The sequence below is a fragment of the Giraffa tippelskirchi genome, chromosome 3 (assembly GCF_054371585.1).
Source record: "Giraffa tippelskirchi isolate mGirTip1 chromosome 3, T2T-mGirTip1v1.2.pri, whole genome shotgun sequence".
Classification (NCBI taxonomy): domain Eukaryota; kingdom Metazoa; phylum Chordata; class Mammalia; order Artiodactyla; family Giraffidae; genus Giraffa; species Giraffa tippelskirchi.
This window is the reverse complement of record NC_137277.1, coordinates 99,530,128-99,557,943: the sequence shown is the minus strand read 5'-3', so window position 1 is coordinate 99,557,943 and position 27,816 is coordinate 99,530,128. Positions and strand designations below refer to the sequence as shown.

Sequence of the window (27,816 nt, the reverse complement as noted above, 5' to 3'; positions counted from 1 at the left end):
TGCAAGCAGACTCTACTATCTGAGCCACCAGGGAAGCCCAAAGGGTCAGAAATAGTTGCCGAAACCTAGGACTGAATCAGGGACCTTTAGATCTTCAGCCTAATGTTCTCCCAACTGAGCTATTTTGGCCACCCGTTTGTCTGATTTGTTGGCATATAATTCTTTGTAGTAATCTCTTAAAATCCTCTGAATTTCTATGATGTCAGTTGTAACTTCTGTTTCATTTCTAATTTTATTTGAGTCCTCTCTCTGTTTTTCTTGATGAGTCTAGCCAAAAGTTTATCAATTTTGTTTGTCTTTTCAAAGAACTGGCTCTTAGTTTCATTGATCTTTTCTATTGCTTTTTCTATTTATTTCTGCTCCAGTCTTTATTATTTCCTTCCTTCTGCTGACTTCTAGGCTTTGTTCTTTTTCCAATTCCTTTAGGTGTAAGGTTAGATTCTTTATTTGAGAATGTTCTTGTTTCCTGAGGTAGTCCTGTATCACTATAAACTTCCCTCTTAGAACTGATTTTGCCTAGTCCTGTAGAGCTTGGAGTATTTTGTTTCCACTTTGTTTTGTCTCAAAAGTAGTTTTTAATTTCTTCTTTGACCTATTATTTTTTTAGTTGCATGTTGTTTGGCCTTTAGGTGTTTGTGTTTTTGCTAGATTTCTGGTTTCATGTGGTCAGAAAAGATGCTTGATGTGATTTCAGTCTTCTTAAATTTATTGAGACGTTTTTTTGCAGCCTAACATGATCCATCCTGGAGAATGTTCTGTGTGCCTTAGAAAAGAATGTGTATTCTGCCAATTTAGGGTGCTGGAATGTTCTGTATATATATTTATTAGGTCTGTCTGATCTAATGTATTATTTAAAGTCATGTTCCCTTATTGATTCTCTGTCTGGTTCATCTGTCCATTGAAGTAAGTGTGGTGTTAAAGTCACTTATTACTATATTGCTGTCAATATCTGCCTTTATGTATTAGATCCTCCTGTGTTCAGTGCACAAATGTTTACAAGCGTTATATCCTCTTGTTGGATTGACCCCTTTATCATTATGTAATGCCCTTCTTTCTCTCTTGTTACAGTTTGTATTTTAAAGTTTATTTTTCTACCCCAGCTTCCTTTTCATTTCTCTTTGCATGGAGTATCTTTTTCCATCTCTTCACTTGTGTGTCTTTGGATCTGAAGCATGTCTCTTATAGGCAGCATATATATGGATCTTGTTTTTTTATCCATTCTGCCACCTCGTGTCTTTTGTTCTTGTCTGTTTCCATTAAAAGTGATTATTGATAGGCATATACTTATATCAATTGTGTTAATTGTTTTCTGGTTGTTTTTTGTAGTTCTCTGTTCCTTCCTTCTTCTCATTCTCACTTGTGATTTGATGGCTTTCTTTAGTGTAATGTTTGTATGTCTTTTTCTTTCTTTTTTGTGTATGTGTTGTGGGTTTTTGGTTTGTGGTTACCAGTGTGAGTTTTATATATAACAACCTGTGAATATAGCAGTCTATTACAAGTTGATGGTCACTTCAGTTTGTGCATATTCTAAAAGGCACTACATTTTTTATTCCTCTCCCTGAATACTTTGTTTCTGGGGTCGTATTTTTATTTTGTGTTTTACTTAACTCATTATTTTAGATATAGATGATTTTACTACTTTTCTTCTTTAACCTCCATGCTGACTATTTAGGTGATTGACCTACTACCTTTACTATGTGTTTGCCTTTACCAGTGCAGTTTTTCTTTCATTATTTTTTTGTTTCTAGTTATAGCATTTTCTTTTCCATTTAAAAAAGTCCTTTCAACATTTTTTTTAAAAAACCAGTTTAGTGATCATGAAGTTCTTTATCTTTGGTTTATTTGGGAAACCCTTTATCTCTCAATTCTGAATGATAATCTTGCCAGGTAGCATATTCTTGTTTTTCCTTTTAGTATTTTAACTATATCATGCCACTCCTTTCTGGCCTGTAAACTTTCTGCTGAAAAATCAGCTAATAGCCTTATGGCATATTAGCCTTTGTATGTGATTTTCTTTGTTTTTCTTTCTTTATCTTTGCCATGTAATCATGATACGTATTAGTATGGATCTCTTTGCGTTCATCTTATTTGGGACTTAGTGCTCCCTGCACCTGGATATTTGTTTCCTTCTGCAGGTTAGGGAACTTTGAGTCATTATTTCTTCAGGTGGTTTTTCTGTTCTTTTCTGTCTCTTTCCTTCTGCAGCTTCCCTGTAATGTGAATGTTAGTATACTTAATGTTGTTGCATAGGTTCCTTAAACTTTCTTCATTTTTAAATTCTTTTTTTCTTTTTACTCTTCTTATTGAGTGATTTTCACCATCCTGTCTTCCAGGTCATTGATAATGTTCTTCTTAATCCTCTAATCTGCTGATTTTCTCTAGTGTGTTTTTAACATGAGTCATTTTATTCTTCACTTGTGATGGCTTCTTTTTTTATATTTTCTCTCTCTTTTTTGAAGTTCTCCCTGAATTTATCCATTCTTCATCCTAGTCTAGTGAGCATGTTTATGACCATTGTTTTGAACTCTCTATCTAGTAAGTTGTTTATCTCCATCTTGTTTAGCTTTTTTCTCAGATTTTGTCTCTTTTGTTTTTTTCATTTAGAAGCTATTCCTTTGTCTCCTTGTTTTATCTAACTCTCGTATTTGCTAATATGCATTAGGTATATCAACTATTTCTCCTAGTTCTAAAAGAGTGGTCTCATATAGAAAGTCTCCTCTGAGGTCCAATGGAACAATTTGTTCTAGTCACAAGAGCCAGGATCTGCAGGAATACCCTCTATGTGGGCTGCCTTTACTTCGTGGGGTTGAACCATGATTGCTGTGGGCACTCTGGTAGATTGGTGACTCCTTGGTTCAGCTAGCTGAGAGGTTTTTCCTCAGTTGCTGAAGGCACACTGATGTGTGGGTGGGGCTGGTCCACAGTTCAACTGGCTGTAGGTCCCAGCTGGAACTGTTGCAGACACACTGGTATGCTGGGCTAGTTCCCTGGAGTGGGAGCCACATTGGAGGTGTACTGGTGCTGGCTTGGGTCACCCACTGTGGGGGCAGAGTGAGAAACACTTTAAAACGGCCAGTGGGGGCAGGTGGATTGATCAGGGCTGGACCTGGGAAAGTTCACAGTGATTGTTAGGTTGAAAACCAGAGTAACAGAAATGACACCTGCTGGCAACAGGTCACCCAGGGGAAGGAAAGAAAAAAAAATGACATCTGTCAGTGTTTTCATTCCCAGAGACAGTTCCACCAGACCCCTGCCCTCTGGCAAATGTCCCCAGATTAGTCAGTGAATCTCCTTCTCTTATATCTTCAATGTTTTTCAAGCTGTTGCTTCTGCCCTGGGACTTGGAGAAAATGAGTTTGTGTGTGATCTCTTTATGGGCAGAGTCGTGGTTTCCCACAGCTCTCTGGCTCTCCCAGACTTAAGTTTCACTGGTTTTTAAAGCCAGGCATTATGGGGGCTCATCTTCCTGGTGCAGGTCCCCTGGGCTGGGAAGGCTGACATGGGTCTCTCGCTCCTCAGAGGTCCTCCACAGTTGCAGTATCTCTCCCACTGTGGGTGGCTGCACTGAGGGTTTGTGTTCTGACTAGACCACATCTCTGCCTCTCCTGCCTATCTCAGTGTGGTCTTTTCTTTGTATCCTCAGTTGTAGAAAATCTGTTTTGCTGGTCTTCAGATCATCCTCAGACATGGTTGTTCTAAATGTAGGTGCTGTTTTGTATATCCATAGGAGGAACTGAGCTCAGGGTCTTCCTACTCCTCCATCTCCATCCCTGTAGGATTATTTGTTTTAAATATCTTCTTTTAGAAAAGAAGCACAATTGCTTGTCTCCTGGTTTGCAATAAAATGTACCATAGGATAAAGAGACCAAATTGCTGAAGTATAGATTTTTAGGGTGTCTCCTACTCTTTTCTTATTTAAATAATATCCCCTAATGGTTAAAAAGAGAGAGACATACACAGAACTCTAATGGTTTTGGTTTCCATGGTGATAATTTTTTCACATTCTGACACTGCATGCCACCTAGTGTTTCCAAGCCAAAAACTTTGATGTTTTGGTATCGCAGGTTTTGTCTTATACTAAAGCCGAAGCTAGAAACACCTTTTTCTTTCTTAAAATGGCACATTTCCCCATGTATGTGACGTCTTGAAGCTACCCCAGTGATTCCTCCATATCTATAGTTTGTTGCCGTTTCATGTGTGGTTTTCCGGTGTTCCTTTCCTGGATGAAATAAAGGCGGATTGCTGCATAGCTCTGATTTCAGGTCATCTCTTGTTTAGCTTCTCTCAGTCATCCTTTTCCCTGTAAAACTCTTATAACCCAGCAAACTATGTATTTTACTTGTTCCTCATAAAGCTTCACAAATTGTGGTGTAAGAATGTTTAGAACTGGAAAAACAGAAGACTTGCAAATTGAAGCAGATAATTCTCCAGTATTTTTAGCCTGATAGAGAGATAGAGCATGTCTCAGTATGTACTGGGGGAAACACATGCAATCTGAAATCTATATTGAAATTTCAAACTTAAGAATTCATAGCTGTCACAGAGCTCTGCTACCTAGAAGTGTACTGTCAAATAATAAATTTGGAGACACATTCATCAAAAACCTATTATTAAGAATGTCAGCAAATCTTTCTGGGGGCTAGGAAACCAAACCTTGGATTGAATCTGACGTCAAGTTAAAGGATTAGAATGTAGGATTCCCAGTTTGCCTATAAACCCTGTTTTCACTTTTCAAACTAGCTTGATCAGCAATGCCTACTTTGCTTTACAGGAGTGAGTGAAAGGTGCTCAGTCCTGTCTGACTGTCTGTGACCCCATGGACTGTAGCCTGCCAGGCTTCTTTGTCCATGGAATTCTCCAGGCCAGAATGCTGGAGTGGGTAGCCGTTCTCTTCGCCAGGGGATGTTCCCAACCTAGGGATCAAACCCAGGTCTCCCACATTGCAGGCAGATTCTTTACCATCTGAGCCACCAGGGAAGCCCTTGCTTTACATAGACAAACCTTGCTGAACACTAGCTACAGCACAATGCCAGATGTGAATCAGTACTCAGTAAAAAGAAGATGCTATTCTTTCTGGGAATTTGTTTTCTCAGTAAGCATTTACTGAGCACTATGCCCCTATCCTAGGCACTGAGGTACAACAGTAAGCAACTCAGACAAAAGTCCCTGCCCACTTTGAGCTTCTGTTCTAGTGGAGAGAGATGGTGGTAAGTGTTATAAAGAAAGGACAAGGTGACCCCCTGTGGTAAGTGGATACTACTTAGATACTACATCCTCTAGGAAACTTTTCCTAAAGTCCTTAACTCTAGACAGTAACACGAACACATTTGCATGCACACACACACACACATACACTGTGTCTTTTCTCAGCCACATTCTTCAGTTCAGTTCACTTCCGTCATGTCCGACTCTTAGCAACCCCATGGACTGCAGCACGCCAGGCTTCCTTGTCCATCACCAACTCCCAGAGCTTGCTAAAACTCATGTTCATCGACTCGGTGATGCCATCCAACTATCTCATCCTCTGTTGTCCCTTTCTCTTCCTGCCTTCAATCTTTACCAGCACCAGGGTCTTTTCCAATGAGGCACCTCTTCACATCAGGTGGTCAGAGTATTGGAGCTTCAGCGTCAGTCCTTCCAATGAATATTCAGGACTGATTTCCTTTAGAATGGACTGGTTTGATCTCCTTGCAGCCCAACGGACTCTCAAGAGTCTCCTCCAGCACCACAGTTCAAAAGCATCAGTTCTTCAGCATTCAGCTTTCTTTATAGTCCACCTCTCACATCCATACATGACTACTGGAGAAACCATAGATTTGACTGTATGGATCTGTGTCGGCAAAGTAATGTCTCTGATTTTTAATATGCTGTCTACATTTGTTAAAGTTTTTTCTTCCAACAAAAGCTGCATTCTTAGGGCCTGGCATTATAGTAGGCCCTTACTAAATAAAGTCAGAAAGACAGATTTCAGTCCTCCTTAGGACTGTGTGTTAAACTCAGAATATGATACAAATTCAATTTATAAAGTGAGAGTGAAGCAGCATTCCAAAAAAAATGTTTGTTAGCAACATGAGGGTTAAATTTGAGGAAAGAAAGACTTGTCATCAGAATTTGGGCAAATATATTTTGAAGATACTGGAGAAACAAGAACATATTCAAATGGAGTTGAATAAAATGCAATTTAATCTGCACCAGCTAAATTTATAACATAAAAAGGAAGTTGGAATTGGGAAGAAGAAGAAGATAAATAGTTTTGTTTTTTAAGTTCAAGATGACAAAATGATAAAGTTGAAAATAAAACAAGATAATAGGCAAAAGAGATTTGACTAGAGAAAACAGTAATGAGGTTAAATTTGTCTGTATTCATTTGGAAAAAGACTAAAAGCATAAAAGAAGCAAATGGATAAGAAATTAAAATTTCCCTTGTTGACAGTTCTGAAAACTGTGCATAGTATTTTTGGTTTTAGTCCATATGAAATTTGACATAAAAAGCTAGCCCTGCCTTCCAGAGTTTCATCACCAAGCTCAATAATGTGGACATCGTGCAAGTTTTCATTTCAAAAGTTTGAGATATGGAAGATCTTTTGTTTAAATAGCATCATTCTCACTCAGTTTGTTGATCCTCTTGGAGGATGTCACCCAGGAGGTGAGTTTTCCAAGGGAGAACAAGGTCAGGTTTCAGATTTTAATTTAATGCAGCATGTGAGTTAATTTGTGGCTGGTAATCAGGATGAAAAACACTCATGAAATTTAGCAAAACATAGTAGCAAACTGAGTATATGCAATACTTTTCTATAGAAAAGAGTCAAAATGACTGTGGATTAAGGTGAAAATAGTCTTATATTAACTTGTATGAAGTCTTGAGTTGATAGTCTTGTATTAAGATTGTCCGATTAGCAAGTTTTTATATAATGTCATTCATTTTAGCTGATTAAACTTATCTTCTTGCAGATGTGCCAAATACTGGTGTAAACAAACCTAGAGTTTCTGACGCTGTCCATCCGAACAACTATTTCATCAGGACAGAGCCAGAACCAGGGACCCTCTACTCACCAGAACAGACGTCTCTCCATGAAAGTGAGGGTCTGTTGTATTATCTTTTAAGTATTAGATTTGTTTTTAATGCTTCCATTTTGAAAATGAGCTTCAGAAGTGTAAAATAAAGGCATTTCCTGCTGGTTTCGTTCCTGCAGGATCTTTGGGTAACTCAAGAAGTTCAACACAAATGAATTCTTATTCCGACAGTGGATACCAGGAAGCAGGGAGTTTCCACAACAGCCAGAACTTGAGTAAGGCAGATAATAGACCACAGCATTCATTCGTAGGATCAACCAATAACCACCTGGTGAGGAATTCAAGAGCTGAAGGGCAAACACTGGTTCAGGTAAGCCAAACACATCAAGATCTTTGTAAAGAAATGCCCTCCTAATTGATTATATGTTATTAGTTTAAGTATTCTTTATTAAAAGTAAACCCAATGTGTGCAATTTTGAAGTTCTAGAATGGATGACACAGCACAATCATTTTACACCATGATGCTAATGAAATTTTAAACTTGAAAAATGTATTAGTTCCTACTAATTAAATCTGATAAATTCTAGATAGAGCAGTGTAGTTTTTCTGAAAGCAACAAATTTGGCATGGGAGAGTGTGAGAGAACTGGGTGGAATATTCTAGTCTAGTTGTGAGTTCCTCAGAATACTAGAGCTAAAATGTGCTGTGAAGAGTCCTAGAGGGACAGAGCACAGTTCCCACACTTGCATAAAATGGGACTGGTCCATTCTAACCAAAGGTTTTGCCTTCATCATTGGAATTTTTCTCTGAAAACACGTATCTTTGCTAGAATATAGATATTCCTGCCTATAGAAAGCTAGTGTATAGAACCATAACCATTCTGTTAAGTTAGGATTTTCTTACTTAATAATAATAATGCATATATATTTATGAAAACTCCTTAGCTCCTCATTCATTGCCACTTTATTCATTCAGTCTTCCAGCATATGCCAAAATTAGTAGAAATTATAGGAGTCCCAAGTGGCAGTAACCGGTAAGGATGAATGGCCAAGTGCCCCAGTGATTTCTCTGGAGCTAAAAAATGGCACGATGATCAAAGAAGTTAGGCTAACACTAATCTCTTAATGCAATACAGGAAGCCCTGAAGGTACACACAGCAGTGGGCCAATGTTCCCAGTGCCAAAGGAGAAATACAATACGACTTTGGCTCAACAATTTAAGGGAAACTTTTAAGTATTAAGTAACATTTCTGTATTAAAACAAACACAAACATGGTGCATGAATTTTTAAGCTAGGACAGGAAGTCTTGTGCCCATAGCAAACTACTTCCAGCTGCAACACCCCCCCACCCCCACCCCACCCCTTCCTCAGATGATACATTTACTCCTCTGCTATTGGGGATGCACTGAGGGAATGGTCTGACAAGCTTTACACTAAATGTTTACAGATATTCATATGCTTAGGTCAATCTCTATGTCGGCAGGTCTAAAGTCACACTTCTGAATAATAATTACAAAGATTTTCTAGTTTGCCCCTAAGAGTGGTCATGTTGACTTTTTGTTTAATTTTTTTTTTTAACTTAGGTAAATTGATTTTGTTCCTGGAAGTTGCAAGGGGGTCTTTAAATTTGCATGTATTTCAGGAAACACAGATTGTAGACATCTGAGTCAAGTGTCATCCTTTTTTGATAGTAAACAACTTATATGTGGGATTTTTAAAATTACCTTTAGTACTATTAATAAACCCCAAGCACAGATTTTAATTTTCCAACTGCCTACTAATTTTTAAACCACCTCTTTCTTCCCTTATTGTTTATTTACAGTCCCCTTCCCTCCCCAGACCTTCTCCTTTCCATGGCTATTGCCTTCACAGAATTCTTGAGTTTGAGCACCTGAGTGGTCTCAGACCCGTGTTTCAGGCAACCAGTTGCTTGTGACACATGGAGACAGAGCATATTTCCTCTTATAGCATCTAAGAATATACAAAGTCTTTGAGTCATCCCTGTTTCTTCCTTTATTGCCCCAATTAAAAGTAACAGGAGGTTGATGACAACTGAACTCTAGTCATCACTAAGGAAATACAGAAAGCTCAGTTCTGAGCTTGTAACCCAACACCCCAGTCCAGCCACTATTCCTTTTTATTGTTGTCCTGCATGAAGACAGGAATCTGAGATGCAATATTTGCAAGAGTCTATGGACTCACAGGACTGGCCATGGCAGAAATGTTCCTTCTTTCCCAGCTGGCCAGAACCCAATGGAGATTTTGAGCATTCTTCCTGCTGCAACAGATTTGAGGGCTGATTATTCGTATCTCTTTGAATCTACCAGTTTAAGACAAGAGCCTATAAATCAAAGGAGATAGAAAGAAATGGCTGAAATCACTAGCAGCCACAGTGAACTAAAAGAAAAGGTAGATTTGGCTAGAGCACTTTACAGTGCTCACAGACAGAGGAGACCTTTGGACCCCAGACCCTATCCAAATGTTTAGTTATTCCACTTTGAAAGAATACCTTCCTTTTGTAAATGGGGTCAACCCATAAAGACAGATATAAAGACAGTTATAGATACTGCTCTAACTTAACATATTGAAAAAGTTTTGTTTTACACAAATGGGTTAGCTTAGCCAAACTTAGATTTACAAAGTAAGTACACTGTTCCAGTGACCCTTCACACTGGCGATACAACATACTATGTGTTGTGAAAAGTGCATGGGCAGAGGGTAACATCATATAAAGGCAAAAGTAAAAGAAATATTAAATCTCTTTGTATCTCTCATTACGGGTTGGTTTTAGTATTCTGAAAGGGAAAGGTGGAGGTTAAATCACCAAAAACAAAAAAAGTAGAACGAGAAAAACAGAATAAGGAAAAATTAAGATTCAGCTCTACAGCTGAAAAAGAAAAGGGAACACCTGAAATAAATAGTGAGTTCACATTCTGTAGTTAGCTATGTGCATGCTTTTCTGTAATGACCATGGATACACAACCCTGGATAAACCATTCTCGTTTCTCCCTCTTTCATCAGCCATCAGTGGCCAATCGGGCCATGAGAAGAGTTAGTTCAGTTCCATCTAGAGCACAGTCTCCTTCTTATGTTATCAGCACAGGCGTGTCTCCTTCAAGGGGGTCGCTGAGAACTTCTCTGGGTAGTGGATTTGGCTCTCCCTCTGTGACTGACTCCCGACCACTGAACCCCAGTGCATACTCCTCCACCACATTACCCGCTCAACGGGCAGCTTCTCCATATTCTGCACAGAGACCCGCCTCCCCATCAGCTGTACGTCGGATTGGGTCGGTCACCTCCCGGCAGACCTCCAATCCCAACGGACCTACCCCTCAGTACCAAACCACCACCAGAGTGGGGTCCCCACTGACCCTGACGGATGCACAGACTCGAGTAGCTTCCCCATCCCAAGGGCAGGTGGGGTCATCATCCCCCAAACGCTCAGGGATGACCGCCGTACCACAGCATCTGGGACCTTCACTGCAAAGGACTGTTCATGACATGGAACAATTCGGACAGCAGCAGTATGAAATTTACGAGAGGATGGTTCCACCTCGGCCAGACAGCCTGACAGGTGAGTGCAAGGTGACACCCCTACACAAGCCCAGTGGGAAAGTATTCCATGCAACCGTTGCTAAAACAGAGCATATAACGTGGAAAAACCTTATATTTTTATCTCAAAATTTGTACCGTAGTGTACCACAGACTGCAGGCTGACTTTTCTTTCAGGCTTTATACTTTTTAATGCATCAAATTATATACATTTATATCACCAGACCTCTTTTGCAATGAAAACATTTCCCCCATCCCTTAGAAAACTAGGATATTAGAAGAATTGGCTAAAATTCTAAACAGTTGGTTGCAGTTTTTCATAGTGAAATATTTTTCACTAGCTAGGCCTACCCATACTCAAAACCCTAAATTATGTTAAAAGGTGGTATCAGAATGTCTATTCAAATATAATTTTTTTTTAAAGAAATGCCTTACTAGTGTAGACTAGAATGTGGATTTCCTCACTTACTGCCTTGATTTTTAACACCCCAATGGGAAATGCACAAAGTTCTTATGAATTGCCTTCAAATGCCACTTGGATTAAGGCAGAAAGACACCAACCAGATCACTGATAGTACAGCTGTTTCTTTCAGAGTTTTCTCATGGTAGGTTTTCTACAGGATGTACAGACTTTTGTTTAAAATGATATTCATCTTTAGCTAGTAAAAAAAAGTTAAAAGTATGCAGGAAAATATAAATTGTGAAGTGAGAGTCTCAGCCCCCTCTTACCCTCACCCAATCCCACTCCCCAGTTTATATGTTTTCCAGACTGTTTAATTACATATATAAGTATATACATTATGTATAGATGTGCACACACTGTATTTTTTATGCTGTTGGAGCTCTATTATGTATATCTCCTTCTTTATTTTTTTAATGTATCTAAGGGTTCTGCCTCATCTCAAGGGATGCCTAGGACCTTATTTTATAGATATATTATAATTTGTTTAATCACTTCTCTATTAATGGACATTTAGATTTCCTCATTTTTAGCTGTTAGAGACAATCATGGAGAAGGCAATGGCACCCCACTCCAGTACTCTTGCCTAGAAAATCCCATGGACGGAGGAGCCTGGTAGGCTGCAGTCCATGGGGTTGCTAAGAGTTGGACACGACTGAGCAACTTCACTTTCACTTTTCCCTTTCATGCACTGGAGAAGGAAATGGCAGCCCACTCCAGTATTCTTGCCTGCAGAATCCCAGGGACGGCGGAGCCTGGTGGGCTGCCGTCTATGGGGTCGCACAGAGTCGGACATGACTGAAGCGACTTAGCAGCAGCAGCAGCAGCAGAGACAATCATAAAATATATATTATTCTTCCTGCATATTTGCACATAGCTTACTAAGATAACTGTGAGATCCATTTCTTCAAGTAGGACTGCTGGATCAAAATATATGTATGTGTTTTCTTAATGAAATACTATCAAATTGCCCCCACTAAACTTTTATAGATTTTTATTTCCACTAGTAGCTTGAGTGCCTGTTCCCTACACCTTCAAGAGCACTGCATATTGTCAAGGTGTTTCATCTTTGCCGGTCTGTACCTCACTGTTTTAGCTGGCCTGTGTTGAGTAATGACTGAGGTTGGTGATTTGATGTTTATCAGCCATTTTATTGCTTTACTGCAAACTGCAAGTTCAGGTCTTTTGTCTGTTTTTTTTTTTAATTTGTAAATGCTTCTTATACTTGAAATAAATTGACCCCTTGTAATATGCTTCTCAAATATTTTTCATTTCGTAATTTGTCTTTTGACTGTTTTTTTGGTATTTCTTACTTACACAAGTTTTTAATATTTATTTTGTGTGGTAAAATTAATATCCTTTCCTTATGGCTTCTGGGAAAGATAAAGCCTTTTTGAGATTTTCTAATTGCATGATCTTACACCAAGAATAAATATTGAACTTGATTTTGAGCTCAAGGAAATTCCTAATGGGGAAGCTACCTCTTTTTCATTCAGCCATCAGAAGGGTATACTTGGCTTAGATATTTTCTGGCATGTCTCTGAAAAGTATGCAACAGAGTGAGGTAGGAGTCATTTATGACATTCCTCCTCCAAAGGAAACCTTAAGAGATAAAGAGTTCTGAGGGTTTCCATTCCCCCTACCCACACCCCTCCATATTTATGAACAATAGCTGTGCAGAAATCTATGTTTGCAGTAGAGCCAAGAGGGAACCAGGGAAGAAAGTGAGCACAGAAAGAATCGTCTCCACCTTTAACCCTGAGGGCTGAACTCATGTGGTTTAGAAAACCTGCTTCTCTTCACAATGCAGGTGAAGTTACACTTGATGTTTCAGGGGAAAAAAAATTATAGCCCACTATGGATTTTTTGTTCCCTTGAATACCACAGTCTTCAAAAGAAGCAAAGGGTTTCTTAAAAATGTTCTAAGGAAGCTTTGGTTCCCATTATCTGTCCACCTGCCCAGTTATTCTGAATGTGGATCCTAATTTGTACATTCCTTTCTTATTTTTATTTCAGAAAGTGATGTGCTTGTCATATTTACCATGGCTCCTGAGTTCAAAGACTTAACAACCTGCTAATTGAAATACCTAAAGCAATATTTTGTAATTGATTCAGACACTCGAATATTTGGTGATCGTAATTTAAATCATGTGTATAAATTATGTCCTACAACAGAAAAATATGTCTGCGCTAAAACATTCATTTTAATATAACCATAGCATATTAAGGCAAGTTTTGCGAGTAAAAAGAATTCACATTTGAAAGATAAATTTCTGTTTCTTTCCACTGACTTAAATGTAGAGGTTTTAAATCACAAGGAATATATCATCGAGGTAGGTAAACTTGATATGTATTTGTGAAATTGCAGCAAATTATTTGTCTTCCGGTTTAAAAGATACTAAATTATAGTAGCCTTTCTACAAAATCACCTTACTTAATCTATTCAGTTCAGTTCAGTTCAGTCACTCAGTCGTGTCTGACTCTTTGTGAACCCATGGACTGCAGCATGCCAGGCTTCCCGGTCCATCACCAACTCCCAGAGCTTGCTTAACCTCATCATGTCCGTCGACTCAGTGATGCCGTCCAACCATCTCATCCTCTGTTGTTCCCTTCTCCTCCTGCCCTCAATCTTTCCCAGCATCAGGGTCTTTTCCAATGAGTCAGCTCTTCGCATCAGGTGGCCAAAGTATTGGAGTTTCAGCTTCAGCATCAGTCCTTCCAGTGAACACCCAGGACTGATTTCCTTTAGGATGAACTGGTTGGATCTCCTTGCAGTCCAAGGGACTCTCAAGAGTCGTCTCCAACACCACAGTTCAAAAGAATCAATTCTTCAGCACTCAGCTTTCTTTATAGTCCAGCTCTCACAACCATACATGACTACTGGAAAAACCATAGTTTTGACTCGGGACCTTTGTTGGCAAAGTAATGTCTCTGCTTTTTAATATTCTGTCTAGGTTGGTCATAGCTTTTCTTCCAAGGAGCTAGCATGTTTTAATTTCATGGCTGCAGTCACCATCTGCAGTGATTTTGGAGCCCCAAAAAATAGTCTCTCACTGTTTGCATTGTTTCCCCATCTATTTGCCATGAAGTAATGGGACCAGATGCCATGATCTTAGTTTTCTGTATGTTGAATTTTCAGCCAATTTTTTCACTCTCCTCTTTCACTTTCATCAATAGGCTCTCTAGTTCTTCTTTGCTTTCTGCCATAAGGGTGGTATCATATGCATATCTGAGATGAGTGATATTTCTCCTGGCAATCTTGATTCCAGCTTGTGCTTCATTTATCCTGGCATTTCGCATGATGTACTCTGCATATAAGTTAAATAAGCAGGGTGACAATATACAGCCTTGACGTACTCCTTTCCCATTTTGGAACCAGTCTGTAGTTCCATGTCTAGTACTAACTGTTGCTTCTTGACCTACATAAGATTTCTCAGGAGTTAGGCCAGGTGGTCTGGCATTCCCATCTCTTAAAGAATTTTCCACAGTTTGTTGTGATCCACACAGTCAGAGGATTTGGCATAGTAAATAAAGCAGAAGTAGATGTTTTTCTGGAACTCTCTTGCTTTTTCGATAATCCAGCAGATGTTGGCAGTTTGATATTTGGTTCCTCTGCCTTTTTTAAATCCAGCTTAAACATCTGGAAGTTCACGGTTCATGTACTGTTGAAGCCTGGCTTGGAGAATTTTGAGCATTACTTTGCTAGCGTGCGAGATGAGTACAATTGTGCGATAGTTTGAAAATTTTTGGCATTACCTTTCTTTGGGATTGGAATGAAAACTGACCTTTCCAGTCCTGTGGCCACTGCTGAGTTTTCCAAATTTACTGGCATATTGAGTGCAGCGTTTTCACAACATCATCTTTTAGGAATTGAAATAGCTCAACTGGAATTCCATCACCTCCACTAGCTTTGTTTGTAATGATGCTTCCTAAGGCCCACTTGACTTCTCATTCCAGGATGTCTGGCTCTAGGTGAGTGATCACAGTACTGTGGTTATCTGGGTCATTAAGATCTTTTTTGTAGAGTTCTTCTGTGTATTCTTGCCACCTCTTCTTAATATTTTCTGCTTCTGTTAGGTCCATACCATTTCTGTCCTTTATTGTGCCCATCTATGCATGAAATGTTCCCTTGGCATCTCATTTTCTTGAAGAGAGCTCCCATTCTGTTGTTTTCCTCTATTTCTTTGCATTGATCACTGAGGAATGCTTTCTTATCTCTTCTTGCTATTCTTTGGAACTCTGCATTCAAATGGGTGTATCTTTTCTTTTCTCCTTTGCCTTTTGCTTCTTTTCTTTTCTCAGCTATTTGTAAGGCCTCCTCAGACAACCGTTTTGCCTTTTTGCATTTCTTTTTCTTGATCACTGCCTCCTGTACAATGTCACAAACCTCCGTCCATAGTTATTCAGGCACTCTATCAGATCTAATCCCTTGAATCTATTTGTCACTTCCACTGTATAATCATAAGTGATTTGATCTAGGTCATACCTGAATGGTCTAATGGTTTTCCCTACTTTCTTCAATTTAAGTCAGAATTTTGCAATAAGGAGTTCATGATTGGTGCCACAGTCAGCTCCCAGTCTTGTTTTTGCTGACTGTATAAAGCTTCTCCATGTTTGGCTGCAAAGAATATAATCAGTCTAATTTCAGTGTTGACCATCTGGTGATGTCCATGTGTAGAGTCTTCTCTTGTGTTGTTGGAAGAGGGTGTTTTCTATTACCAGTTCATTCTCTTGGCAAAATTCTGTTAGCTTTTGCCCTGCTTCATTTTGTACTCCAAGGCCAAATTTTCCTGTTACTCCATATCTCTTGACTTCCTGCTTTTGCATTCCAGTCCCCTATAATGAAAAGGACATCTTTTTTGGATGTTAGTTCTAGAAGGTCTTGTAGGTCTTCATAAAACGTTCAACTTCAGCTTCTTCAGCATTACTGGTTGGGGTGTAGACCTGGATTACTGTGATATTGAATGATTTACCTTGGAAACAAACAGAGATCATTTTGTCATTTTTGAGATTGCACCCTAGAAGTGCGTTTTGGACTCCTTTGTTGACTATGAGGGCTACTCCATTTCTTCTAAGGGATTCCTGCCCATAGTAGTAGATATAATGGTCATCTGAGTTAAATTTGCCTATTCCAGTCCATTTTAATTCACTGATTCCTAAAATATCGATGTTCACTCTTGCCATCTCCTGTTTGACCACTTCCAATTTACCTTGATTCATCGAGCTAGCATTCCAGGTTCCTATGCAATATTGTTCTTTACAGCATCAGACTTTACTTCCATCACCAGTCACATCCACAACTGGGCGTTGTTTTCGCTTTGGCTCCATCTCTTCATTCTTTCTGAAGTTATTTCTCCACTCTTCTCCAGTAGCATATTGAGCATCTACCAACCTGGGGAGTTCATGTTTCAGTGTCCTATATTTTGCCTTTTCATAATGTTCATGGGGTTGTCAAGGCAAGAAAACTGAAGTGGTTTGCCCTTCCCTTCTCCAGCGAACCACATTTTGTCAGAACTCTCCACCATAACCCATCCATCTTGGCTGGCCCAACACGGCACAGCTCATGGTTTCATAGAGTTAGACAAGGCTGTGGTCCATGTGATAGTTTTAAACTTAATCTATTGGGGCTATATAATTTTGTAATTTTTTAAATGTTCATCTTTAAGACAGTGTATTTTTGTTTTCATGCATGAGTGGGTAAATAAAAATATTAACCATATCAGAAAATTGCTATGCCTCAATGTAATTCTTTATTTCCTGTTACAATCTGTCACATACCGTAATTTCATCTCACTAGGAATCCTGTAGCAGGGAATGTTTACTGGATACTTCGTATAGTTCTAAGTGTTAACAAGCTCATTTGGGTCCTTTCTTATGAAATCATTGTAAATGGCCACAAAAGTTTTCATATTACATGAATTCCATTGAAGACTCCAGCCAGATCCTTGCCCAGTGAGCCTATTACATTTTGAACGGAACAGAATGCTTTGTTCTCATTTCACACCACAGTGGGAGTGGGCTTTAGGAGCATCCAGGGCTCAACTTGCCTTGGCCCAAGTGTTTGTGATCTTCAGTCACGGTAAATCAAGTGTTATACTGAATATGAAAATAGCACCTCATACTAATAAGATTTCCAAGGACTAGGTACATTTTGCTGCCCAGTTTACGTCACAGTTAACAAACAATGCCGGCACTTTTGTTCAGGATTCTCATGGGCTCTATAAAGAAATGGAGTTTGTACTCTCTAAGAATGAGAAATCTGCCAGTAAATACAAAGCTGAAATCCTCGAATGAGAACTTTACAATAGCAATCATAATATCGTCTTTAGAGTTACATGGGCTTCCATGAGCCCCTGGTGAACTAACCTCCCTCTTTAAACTTGTGTTTGTGGAGGGCTCAGTCCAGCTCAGGATTTCTCACACTGTGTCTCAGTAACCCTTGAGAAGTAGTTTTGTCCAGTGTGGAGTGTGCAGTGACAGAGAGGGCTCAGAGAGAGCTTCCTTTCAGCCCTCCTAGAAAGTAGCTCTCTGAAGAGAATGAACTGCATTTCCTTTTCGGCCGTTTCCTCAATTTTGAAATGGGAAGATTTGACTGAATAATCTCCCAATTACAAGATTATATAAACCTGTGATCTTTATTTTAGCAAGTGGGTAGCCAGTAGCCAAAACCCACATTTGTTCCTTTAGTTTCTTCCCATGTCACATTGCTCTCTGGGATAGGTAATAATCATTCATTTTAGAAGCTTTATGTATTAACTCTCTTGCCACTCCTCACTAAGCAACATATAATTATCACTCACATTCAGCCCCATTTGTTTTTAGTTATGCTATGATTAAGTCAGCTAACAGGATGTGAATGATTGTCTCTTTTTGTAATTAGTTACTATGTTGATTATTTGCAATCATTTTAAAAGCAAATATATGCTGACTGACTTCAGATAATGTTGTGCTTTTTCGTCCTCATATTTGGAATATAACCCTAGTTGGTATTCTTACAAAGTGACAAATTTTGCTTACTAATGATGACAAATCACAAATTTCTGAGCATCATAGTACAGAAAATACTACGTCACTTTTTTAAAGAAATTAAAATGTTTGGGTTTGAAATCTGCATTATAAACAGTTTGAATGACAGAGTGGTTGAAGTAACTTAATGTTAATACACTAACTTTGTACTTTTCCTTTATACCAGAAAGAAGGTAAACAAGAATCTGGTATGTGGGTTCCTGGAAAAGTATCTGGTTTGGTTTTGTCTTTTTTTTTTTTGATTGCAATAACAAATAATAAAATAATGCTTCATACACCTTATTAGTTTGCTGATGGTTTTTTAAGCTCTATAACATAAAATTTCACATCTTTCTGTAAAAAAATTGCATGAATAAATTGAGACAAAGGTCAGAACAGTTCTTGAATATCAGCCTATTTGTAAGCACTATTATGTAGGTGTCATCTTAAGCGTTGGGATTTAAAGAGGTGTGGGACATGATGGCGCACTCTTTTTGGTCACCACCATAAAATAAATTACAGTTGGGGGATGAATTTCAGAATATCAAGCCATTTAATAATTTTGTGTGTATGTGTATGTATATATATATATGTATATATATATATGTATATGTATATTTTAGAAAATTTGCTTTTATCCTGCTGCCAGGAGAAAGTCTTTTAGAGTGTATATGGTATCCTGTAAAACTCACTGGGTTTGGTGTTTAGACTCAGCATTTGGTCATATTGATTAGGAGTTATACTTTTAACCTCACCACAGTGTTCCAAGTTTCTTAATGATGTAATTTTCCTGCCTGTAGGCTTACGGAGTTCCTATGCTAGTCAGCACAGCCAACTTGGACAAGACCTTCGTTCAGCTGTGTCTCCTGACTTGCACATCACTCCTATATATGAGGGGAGGACCTATTACAGCCCAGTGTACCGCAGCCCAAACCATGGAACCGTGGAGCTCCAAGGATCACAGACAGCGCTGTACCGCACAGGCTCAGGTGGGCATCAGCTCTCTTCAGTTCCTTTCTTAATTTCACAGGTCCAAGAGTAGAGGATTTTATTGAGATGGGTTTCCTGTTAGAATGAACTCACATTGTCCATTTGGATGTTAGATAAACAGTTACGAAAGCAGATCAATAAACAGGAAAATAGAAGTTCATTTAGTACCTATTTATTTGTGGGCTTCCCTGGTGGCTCAGATGGTAAAGAAATCTGCCTGCAATGCAGGAGATCTAGGTTTGATCCCTGGGTCAGAAAGATCCTGGAGAAGGGAATGGCTACCCACTCCAGTATTCTTAGCTGGAGAATTCCATGGACAGAGGAATGTAGTTCCTGGTGGGCTACAGTTCATAGGAGTCGGACATGACTGAACAACTTTCACATCATAGATAATGTATTTTTACCATAGTTCAGTCTAAACAGTTATACTTTAGTTCACAAATAAGTTTGGACAGCTATAAATCTGACTCCTTGAGTTCGAAGCATATCAGAAAGAAAAGCCTTTGGGGGAATATTTCTTTGTAATTTTCGTTGCCTAGAATGCATCTTTAGAGAAAAACCTTATGTGAGCTATTGGCTTATCTTTGATTTGGCATGTATGTGGCCCAAGTATATTTGGTATTACTCTTTTTTGATACTGAATTTTTTCTGAATGTTTAAGTGGTAGGATGTGAAATAAATGTTCCTTGTGATCGACTCAATCTAGGGCAGAATGCAGTGATGACAGTTATAAAAATAGGGAGCTAGTGAGGGAAGGATTGAGAGTTTGGGATTAGCAGATGCAGACTAGCATATGTAGGATTGATGAACAACAAAGACTTACTGTGTAGCACAGGGAACTATATTCAGTATCCTGTGATTAACCAGAATGGAAAAGAATATGAAAAAGAATTTATATATGTGTGTATATATATGAAATAGAGTCACTTTGCTATATAGCAGGAATTAATACAACGTTGTAAATCAACTATACTTCAATAAAAAAATTTTAAGTCAAAAAAGAAAACATGCGAACTGAACGCGGGGGCCTGTCCTAGGCACCGTGCTATGTGATGAAGATGTACATAGTTTGGGTTTTTGTTTTTTTTTTTTTTTTACCATAACTGAATTATTTCTTATGTTCACATGAGAAATATATGCCAAGTGATTAGTGGATGTATGTTTTTTAATTTAATATTTAAATAAAACATTTGGGGGAAAAAACCTTGAAAAAAAAAAAGAAAGAAAGAAAACATAGGGAGCTAGTGAATCACATGAGCTGCCATGAGCTGCCAAATTGTGCTACAGGTCTAGCTTATAGATTTTCAAGAGGCCCCTTCTTTAAAAGAAAAAAAATTAGTATAGATTTATTAACATGCCCATAAATGAATTCTAGATAGCAATGATAACACCCTAAAGGCACAACTCTAAGAGCCATATCTCATAGACCACCACGAGGGAAAAGACTGTTATTGCAAAAACTGACAGTTGGGTCCACTGTGGGATTTTTCTTCTAAGAGAATGTGACAATTTTTAATAGATGTTAGTGGAGAAATATTTCACTCCTTTGGTCTACACAGTGAAAAATTTTTTGTGAGGTTTAAGTAATAAATAATGTTATTAAAATATGTTAATTGCAGGAAGATTATAAACATAATCGTTGGAAAGCTACCTATTGCAATAATTTGGAAAAAAATGTTAAATACACTGTGCAATACCTTATACATAGCATCAGGCAATAATTTTAGGGAGTAGCTTTAAAAGAATTTGAATGATTTATCAGTCTTCTTTCCTGTCAAGTTTCTTTTTGAATGTTATCAAAATCCACACATCTATAAATAAAATGCATATCAAAATAAGTAACCTGTATTCACTACATGTCCAAAGATTGGTTTCAATAATCTGTAAGTTTGAAAAAATATCTTGCTTGTTTTTTATTGCTAAAATTAAGTTATGAAATTTTCCTATTTATTTCTAAGATCATTTTCCTTTATTTCACTTGCAGTTTTGTTACTAAATCTTTAATATATTAAGACTTACTATGGGAACAGATTTATAGTTTCATTTTTGCTCTTTCCTGCTAATAAAATTGATATTAATATTTGTGTTATATTAAAAACTTCAGTTCCTTTTTCCCACTAATGAACTAGATTGGTAATATCTAAAAGTAAGCAATTTATATAATTGTTAAAAACCCTTCTTAAAATTAAAAACATTTTTACTTTGAAAAGTATTTCTATATGGAGAACATACTAATCTTTTTTAAAATGTTGACTTTCTAGTAGGTGTTGGAAATCTGCAAAGGACGTCCAGCCAACGAAGTACCCTTACATACCAAAGAAATAATTATGCTCTGAACACAACAGCTACCTATGCGGAGCCCTATAGGCCAATACAGTACCGAGTGCAAGAGTGCAATTATAACAGGCTTCAGCACGTAGCACCGGCTGATGATGGCACAACGAGATCCCCGTCAATAGACAGCATTCAGAAAGACCCCAGGCAAGTACTAGTTAAGAGTCTCCAGAATGCCACCATATCTCAGGAGTCAACCCGTTCCTTCATTCTTTTTCTTTTTCCCAAGTTGCCCTATCTATTATAGTGTCAGTAACTTCTCATCTCTAATATTTTCCAGCACTGTAGGTCACTGAGGTTAATTTTTAAAGATAGTGTCCTTCTTTTGGTGCATTAATAATAAAGTTAGAGGATGCACAGGTCTGTGTGAATATCTGTAGCATCCATCATTTTTCAAAATACTTTACCAAGGCAACTACCTGAGATAGCCTTAGTCTGAATTACACAAAAGATTTTAAAGTATCATTTTATACCCTTTCATCTTGACTGATTTTTTAGATGATGGCCTCAGAAAATGCATGAGGTTGTTTTATATTGGGAAGTCCCAGTGTCATGTATATTTTGAATCATGTTGGTCAGTGCTGTGTTGTGCTTTTATTAACTAGGTCCTTTGAAAAGCTTTTTGCCATTTAGGGGAAAATAGTTTACAAGAAATTCTCATATTACATAAGCAAAAAATATTTATTTCCTTGTTTTAATATTATTTGGTCTTGTAGAAAACATGTTTTATTAAGACACGCACAAGTCATTTAGTACTTGATTGATTTTGAAAAACTAGCCTATGTCATTAATGAAAGTCATTTAAAATACTCAGGAAATAAAGATATTTAGAAACTAAAAGAGAATTTTAACTTCTGAAAGAGTGATATTATTTCTAAATTTTAAGCAGCTTGAGTGTTATTTTAAGGCATATATTAGCAAGATTTCATTCTCCCTTCACCCACAAATAGTTATTTCACTGAAAGATTGTTATAATTATCAATTCATTTTTAGCAGCCTACCGGCTCATTCTAATGAATGTGAATTTAAAGCATGAGTAAGCTTTGGTTACTAAAACAAAATAACCTTATATACTTTGAGCTGAGTGGGCAGCCCACTGCCCCACTAAAACCACTCCGCCTATTCACTCTTGCCTAAAATTTTTTTACAGTGTATGTGTACATTTGATTCAACTATTCCTCTTTGCCACCATTCTGTCATTTTAAGGATTTTTGAAAATAATTTGTCTAATAGCACCTCCAGTATAATTAAATTAAAATTTTTTACATGATTTTGTTTTTTTTGAAGTCCTCACAGGAACAACAGGATAGGGCACTCTGATAATACAGAAATTCTCTAAAGGGTTTTGAATTGTAGATAATTTAGACCATACCTTGACTGAACCTGCTGAGAAAAGAATAGCTATCCAGAAAATCAGTGAAGTGTGATTAGGGCTTTGAGTTTAGTATGCATTCCAGAAGACTTAAGTTTTGACCTCTGTTTTGAACTGGTTCATTATAAACAAGGATTTCATGTCTGATAATACACTTCAGTTATTCATAGTATGATAATTTCATAGTCTGATGCATAAAACTATTATGGCTAGCTTTGATTATGTGCAACTTCACTGATAATGTATTTCGTAGGATGAATAAATGATTATCTTATAATAATGGGTGCGTTTATTCTAGTCAAAACTGGTATCTAAGTGAGTTTAAAGTTTGAATATTCAAACCAAAGTAAAAACTCATGACAGTGTTAGTTTTAAAAATAGCAACTTTAATATTTTTATTCACTTCTAACCCTACTTTGTCATTAATGCCACATCATAGTCTGACACTTTCCCTTAAGACTGAAGAAATTATTGATGTTTTCTATATATAAGGGTTCAATTTTTTTAATAATGATCTAGTTTAGAGCCAAAATGCATTAATGGTACAAATAATTCATCTGAAAGAAGGAACAAAGTACTTACTGTGGAAAGTGGCAGTGAGACAGGATTCATGTTATTCTTTTTTTTTTTTTTTTTTTTAAATTCCATCAATTCTTTTTAATTCTCTTTGATTTGTTCTCATCTTCTGCTTTCCTTTCTGCAGGTCGCTTCTTCAGCCCCTTCATTTTCCTGGTTTGTAGTTTGCTTAGGTCTTGTTTTTGCATATGAATTCTTCCATAAGTTGTACCAAAAGTATCATGAGAGATATTTTTCTTCTTCTTTGGCTTCAGGGCTTTGGGCATTTTCATAGACAATTTATAAAGGTCATCTGATGCTAGGTGTGTCCGCCTCAGAACCAAATCCAATGAGGGTCCCATCTCTTCCAATTCAATCCGTGGTGTTCTACAGCCAGATTTCTTCAACAGCAACTTATAGCTTCGAAAGTAAATCTTCCCATTCAGTGCAGTAAAGTGTAGAACATACTCTAAACCAGCCAGGCGGATATTTGATACTGTGGGGCCTCTGAAGAAATCAATAAGAAGACTTTTTAGTCTTCTGTAGTCTTCTGTTACATCAAAATCATCACCTGCAAATATTAACATGGGTTTTGTTCCTTCAGGACATTTACTATTCTTAATATCTTTAAGGGAGACAAACTTCTCAATACCTAATTCAATCATATCCAGCACATGGTAGTCATACATACGACCTATTACTAGATTATTTGGCCGCTTCTTATTATGGGAGCCAAACATGAATAAAGAACAATCTGACTTCTTTGAAAAAAATTCCAATGATGTCTGATCCTCAAATGGCCTTGTAATATTTTTCTTTTTATACAGAATGCCATATGGTTTCTTCAGTGCATACACATCTCTAAGCACTTGTGTTACTGTTGAATTTGCATTTCCCCCTTTAATCAACATAGCATTTTTAATATTTTCACTGAGTTTCGGTTCTCTCTTCTCAAGGAATCTCTTGGCTCTTTTTGTTTTGGGTTTTACAACTCTATCCAAAGCGTCCATCGCTACCTCAGCGGGGACCGGGTGAACACACGTGTCATCATGTTATTCTTTTTGAGGAGGGCTTGAGCTCTGACACTCACCAACATAATTCCATTTACCATCTCTTTGATCTTTATGCTATTGTCAAATATTTTACTTATACATACATTGTAAACCCATAATATGGTACTGTTATTTTTACTGTAAATAGTTAGTTGTCTTTTAAAAAAATTAAGTCAGAAACATGATCTTTTTATTCACCTACATAATTATTTATAGTTTCCTGCACATCTTCCTATAAATTCTAGTTTCCATCTCAACTCATTTCCCTTCAGCCCAAAGAACTTTCTTTAGCTTTTCTTGTGTTGCATGTCTGCTGGCAATGCACTCTCTCAGCTTTAACTTATCTGAAAGTGTTTTTATTTACTGATTTTTAAAGGCTATTTTTGCTAGATATAGGATTCAGGATTAAGCTTTCATTTTCAGTGCTTTAAAGAACGTTGTTCATTATCTTCAGACTTCCATAGTTTCTGATGCAAAATCAACCAACATTTGCATTATTTTTCTCATTAAAATAATATATCTTTTTTCTGACTGCCTTTCATATTTTTTCTGTTTTTTGTTGACCTTTAGCAGTTTACTCTAACAAGCCTTAGTTGTATTTGTCTTACATTTAACCTGCTTGGGGTTCACTTAAATTCTTTATGTGTTGGTGATTTTACCAAAATTGGGACATAGTTAACTATTATTTCTGTAAATATTTTTTTCTGGCCCAAAATTCGCTCTCCTCTCCTGAAACAACTTGACACCATCTCACAGGTTACTAAAGTTCTGCTTACTTTTAAAAAGTCTTTTTTCTCTGTGTTCTTCATGTACTTTATTAATCTGCCTTCAGATTTGCTGTTTTTTTCTCCCATGGGCTCCAGTCTGTTGTTAAGCCCACCCAGTGAATTTTTTCTCAGACATTTGAATTTGGCTTTATTTAAAAAATAGTTTTCATGTCTCTGATGACATTCCCCATCTATTCACTCCTTAAATACATCTTTTGCATTATGTCTTTGAGTATATTTATAAAAAGCATTTTAAAATCCTCTGATCTTTCCAACATCTATGTTTTCTGTGAGTCTGTTTCTATAATTTTCATCTTTGAGAGTCACATTTTTCTGTTTCTTCTTATGCCTTGTAGTTTTAAATTATATGCTGATTGTTGTGGATGATACGTTGTTGGCACTCTCTGTTGTCTCCTCTTAGGGTTCTAAGCTTTGTTGTGGCAAATAACTAAATTACTGACAAGTGCTTTGCTCTGTCACAATTGATTCTGTTCCTTACTAAGACAGATCTATTTTAGATTTATTTTACTCCCTAGCACATGGCCCTTACTCTTGGCATTGTTGTTACTCCTAAACATGGCCTTTGTGGAGACTAAATGCTGAGGTGATCAGTAAGGTCTGCACTGTAACTAAGCTGGAAGTCCAACATCACCTGATATGTACTCAGTTCTCATTCCGCTCTCCACCAAACCTGCATATATACAGCCCAGTGTTCAACTAATGACTTATGAGTAGACCATACAAAGACGTGTATCATCTCCTCTGCATAGCCCTCTCCTCTCCAATATCCTGCCCTGCAAATTTTAACCTCTTTAGCATCTCCAAATTCCAGTCTTTCCCCCTCAGTTAACTAAGACCCAAATGAACTTGCCATCCAGTCAGCCCATGAATTGATAGCAGCCTTTCCAGGATAAATTTCTGCTGAAAATCAAGTTTGGAGTTGATGCCAGCTGAGCCTACCTCCCCGTCTCCAGCTGGAGCCCAACCTTTGTGTTGTCTGGCCTTAGTGACACCCAGGGACACTAGGAAATCTTGACCATTTAAAGAGAACAGAATGTATATTCATAATGATTGTGTCTTCAAGGAGAGATTAAATCATACTCCTTGCACTCTGCTAATTACTTTGTAGATTTATATAGTAGGCTGTAAACAGATTTTCGTCAGAAACAGTTAACATAGTTTCAATGCATAAATGAAAATCTGCTTTTTACAGAGACTGCCCCTGCTTAGTATATAGTTCATTTTTCAGGGCTGATGAATGTTAGTAAAATATATATCCTAATTATAAGTATGTAAAATACTTTAATATATATCACCACAATTTAATCATCACAACCAGGCTAAGAAGAAGTTAAAAATGATAGTTTTATTGTTCCTATTTTACAGATGGGAAAACTGGAGTTCTAAATAAATGGTTTTCAAAATCACATCATAATTGAAGGACCTTGGACTTAAACATAGGCAGTCTAGCTCCAAAATCTGTGCCTTTTCTGTTGTGTTATCCTCCCTCTCTTGGTATTTTTGGTTTTCTTAGTGCCTGTCTATCCCCCAAACTGGAAATCTCCATCTCATCCTTGACTTCAGTTTTCAGTAAGTAGATCATCTGGCTGCTGTGCAAAGACTGGACGGGGGAGGGGTGACATTTGAAGGGCAGTGAGCCCAGGTGGCATGTAATTGGTTCAGCCAAGATGGAAAGAGTCGATGGGTTGAATTTATATTAAATATTTTGGAGATCATTAACAGAGTTTGCAGGTGGATTGGATGAGAAAGATAAAGGGAAGAGAAAAATCAAGGATGGTCCTATTTTATTTTGGGCAAATGTGGGGATGGTGGATAGTCTCCTTGCCACCAGTTTTTCCTGATTCTAGTATATTCTCTACTTGGCCACCAGAGTTATCTTCCTTATAAATGTGACCATATTGCATTCTCTCACTCTTCTGCTTTAAAACCTCCACCAGCTTACTTTTCCTATGTGGGAGAACAACACATGAACCACTGAACTCCACCTCTTAATTACTAATCCCAGGTTCCTTGTCTGTCTATATCTAATGTTATTTGATAGTGCCTACCTCATGGGGCAACAGTCAAGGTAAGTGAGATAATGTCTGTAAAGCTCTTGACATAATATCTGACACAGATAAACTCAGTAACAGTTCGTGTTAGAGTATTAAGACTAAGCTTTCTTAGTTTGGCATACATGACCCTGTACATAAAATCATGTCTTACTCAATGTTTGTATCTCCAGCACCTACTGTGGCACTTGTAGTAGGAATTCACTGATGGATGATATGAATGTGTGTGTGCAGGTATGAAATGACCTGCCCCTTTGAAGTGGATGAACCAGTTTATAACAGTTACTCCATCCTGTTATCAAAGTCTGCAAATGTGTTGCTTTGTGAACCATTTGTAAGAAACTTATCTTTATGCAACATCACCATAAAATCACATTTAACAAGGATACCAAACAGTAAGCCGTTTAAATGGCATCAGAAAATTCTGACAATGTGGTATTATCTTTTTAAAAAATGGTATGTATATTTAGTATGATTGTGTACTCATTATACAAGGAGGGGGATAGTACAGGGGTGAGGGCACAGACTCTGAAAGCTGATCGCTTGCTTGCTCTGTCGTGTCAGACTCTTCACGACCCCATGGACTGCCATGGGATTCTCCAGGCAAGAATACTGGAGTGGGTTGCCATTTGCTTCTCCAGGG

The 27,816-nt window shown here is 37.6% G+C and overlaps 1 protein-coding gene and 1 pseudogene across 51 annotated transcripts in view; one reads left to right on the top strand and one right to left on the bottom strand.

Moving 5' to 3' along the window:
• The window catches only part of PKP4 (plakophilin 4), a 253,827-nt gene that overhangs the window by 183,563 nt on the left and 42,448 nt on the right, over positions 1-27,816 (top strand). For 11 of the 50 annotated variants that reach the window (XM_081582867.1, XM_081582865.1, XM_081582878.1 and 8 more), the window contains 5 exons: positions 6,952-7,083; positions 7,194-7,384; positions 10,036-10,588; positions 18,832-19,020; positions 21,283-21,502. In XM_081582867.1, the coding sequence (XP_081438993.1) occupies positions 6,952-7,083; positions 7,194-7,384; positions 10,036-10,588; positions 18,832-19,020; positions 21,283-21,502 (1,285 nt within the window). Of the gene's footprint in view, positions 1-6,927; positions 7,084-7,193; positions 7,385-10,035; positions 10,589-18,831; positions 19,021-21,282; positions 21,507-27,816 lie in introns of all 50 variants that reach the window. The other 39 variants (XM_081582869.1, XM_081582866.1, XM_081582879.1 and 36 more) reach the window with 12 other exon arrangements.
• LOC145542936 (ribosome production factor 2 homolog pseudogene) lies at positions 22,147-24,321 on the bottom strand (annotated as a pseudogene). Its single transcript, XR_014080278.1, has one exon. The product of XR_014080278.1 is annotated as a ribosome production factor 2 homolog pseudogene (transcript).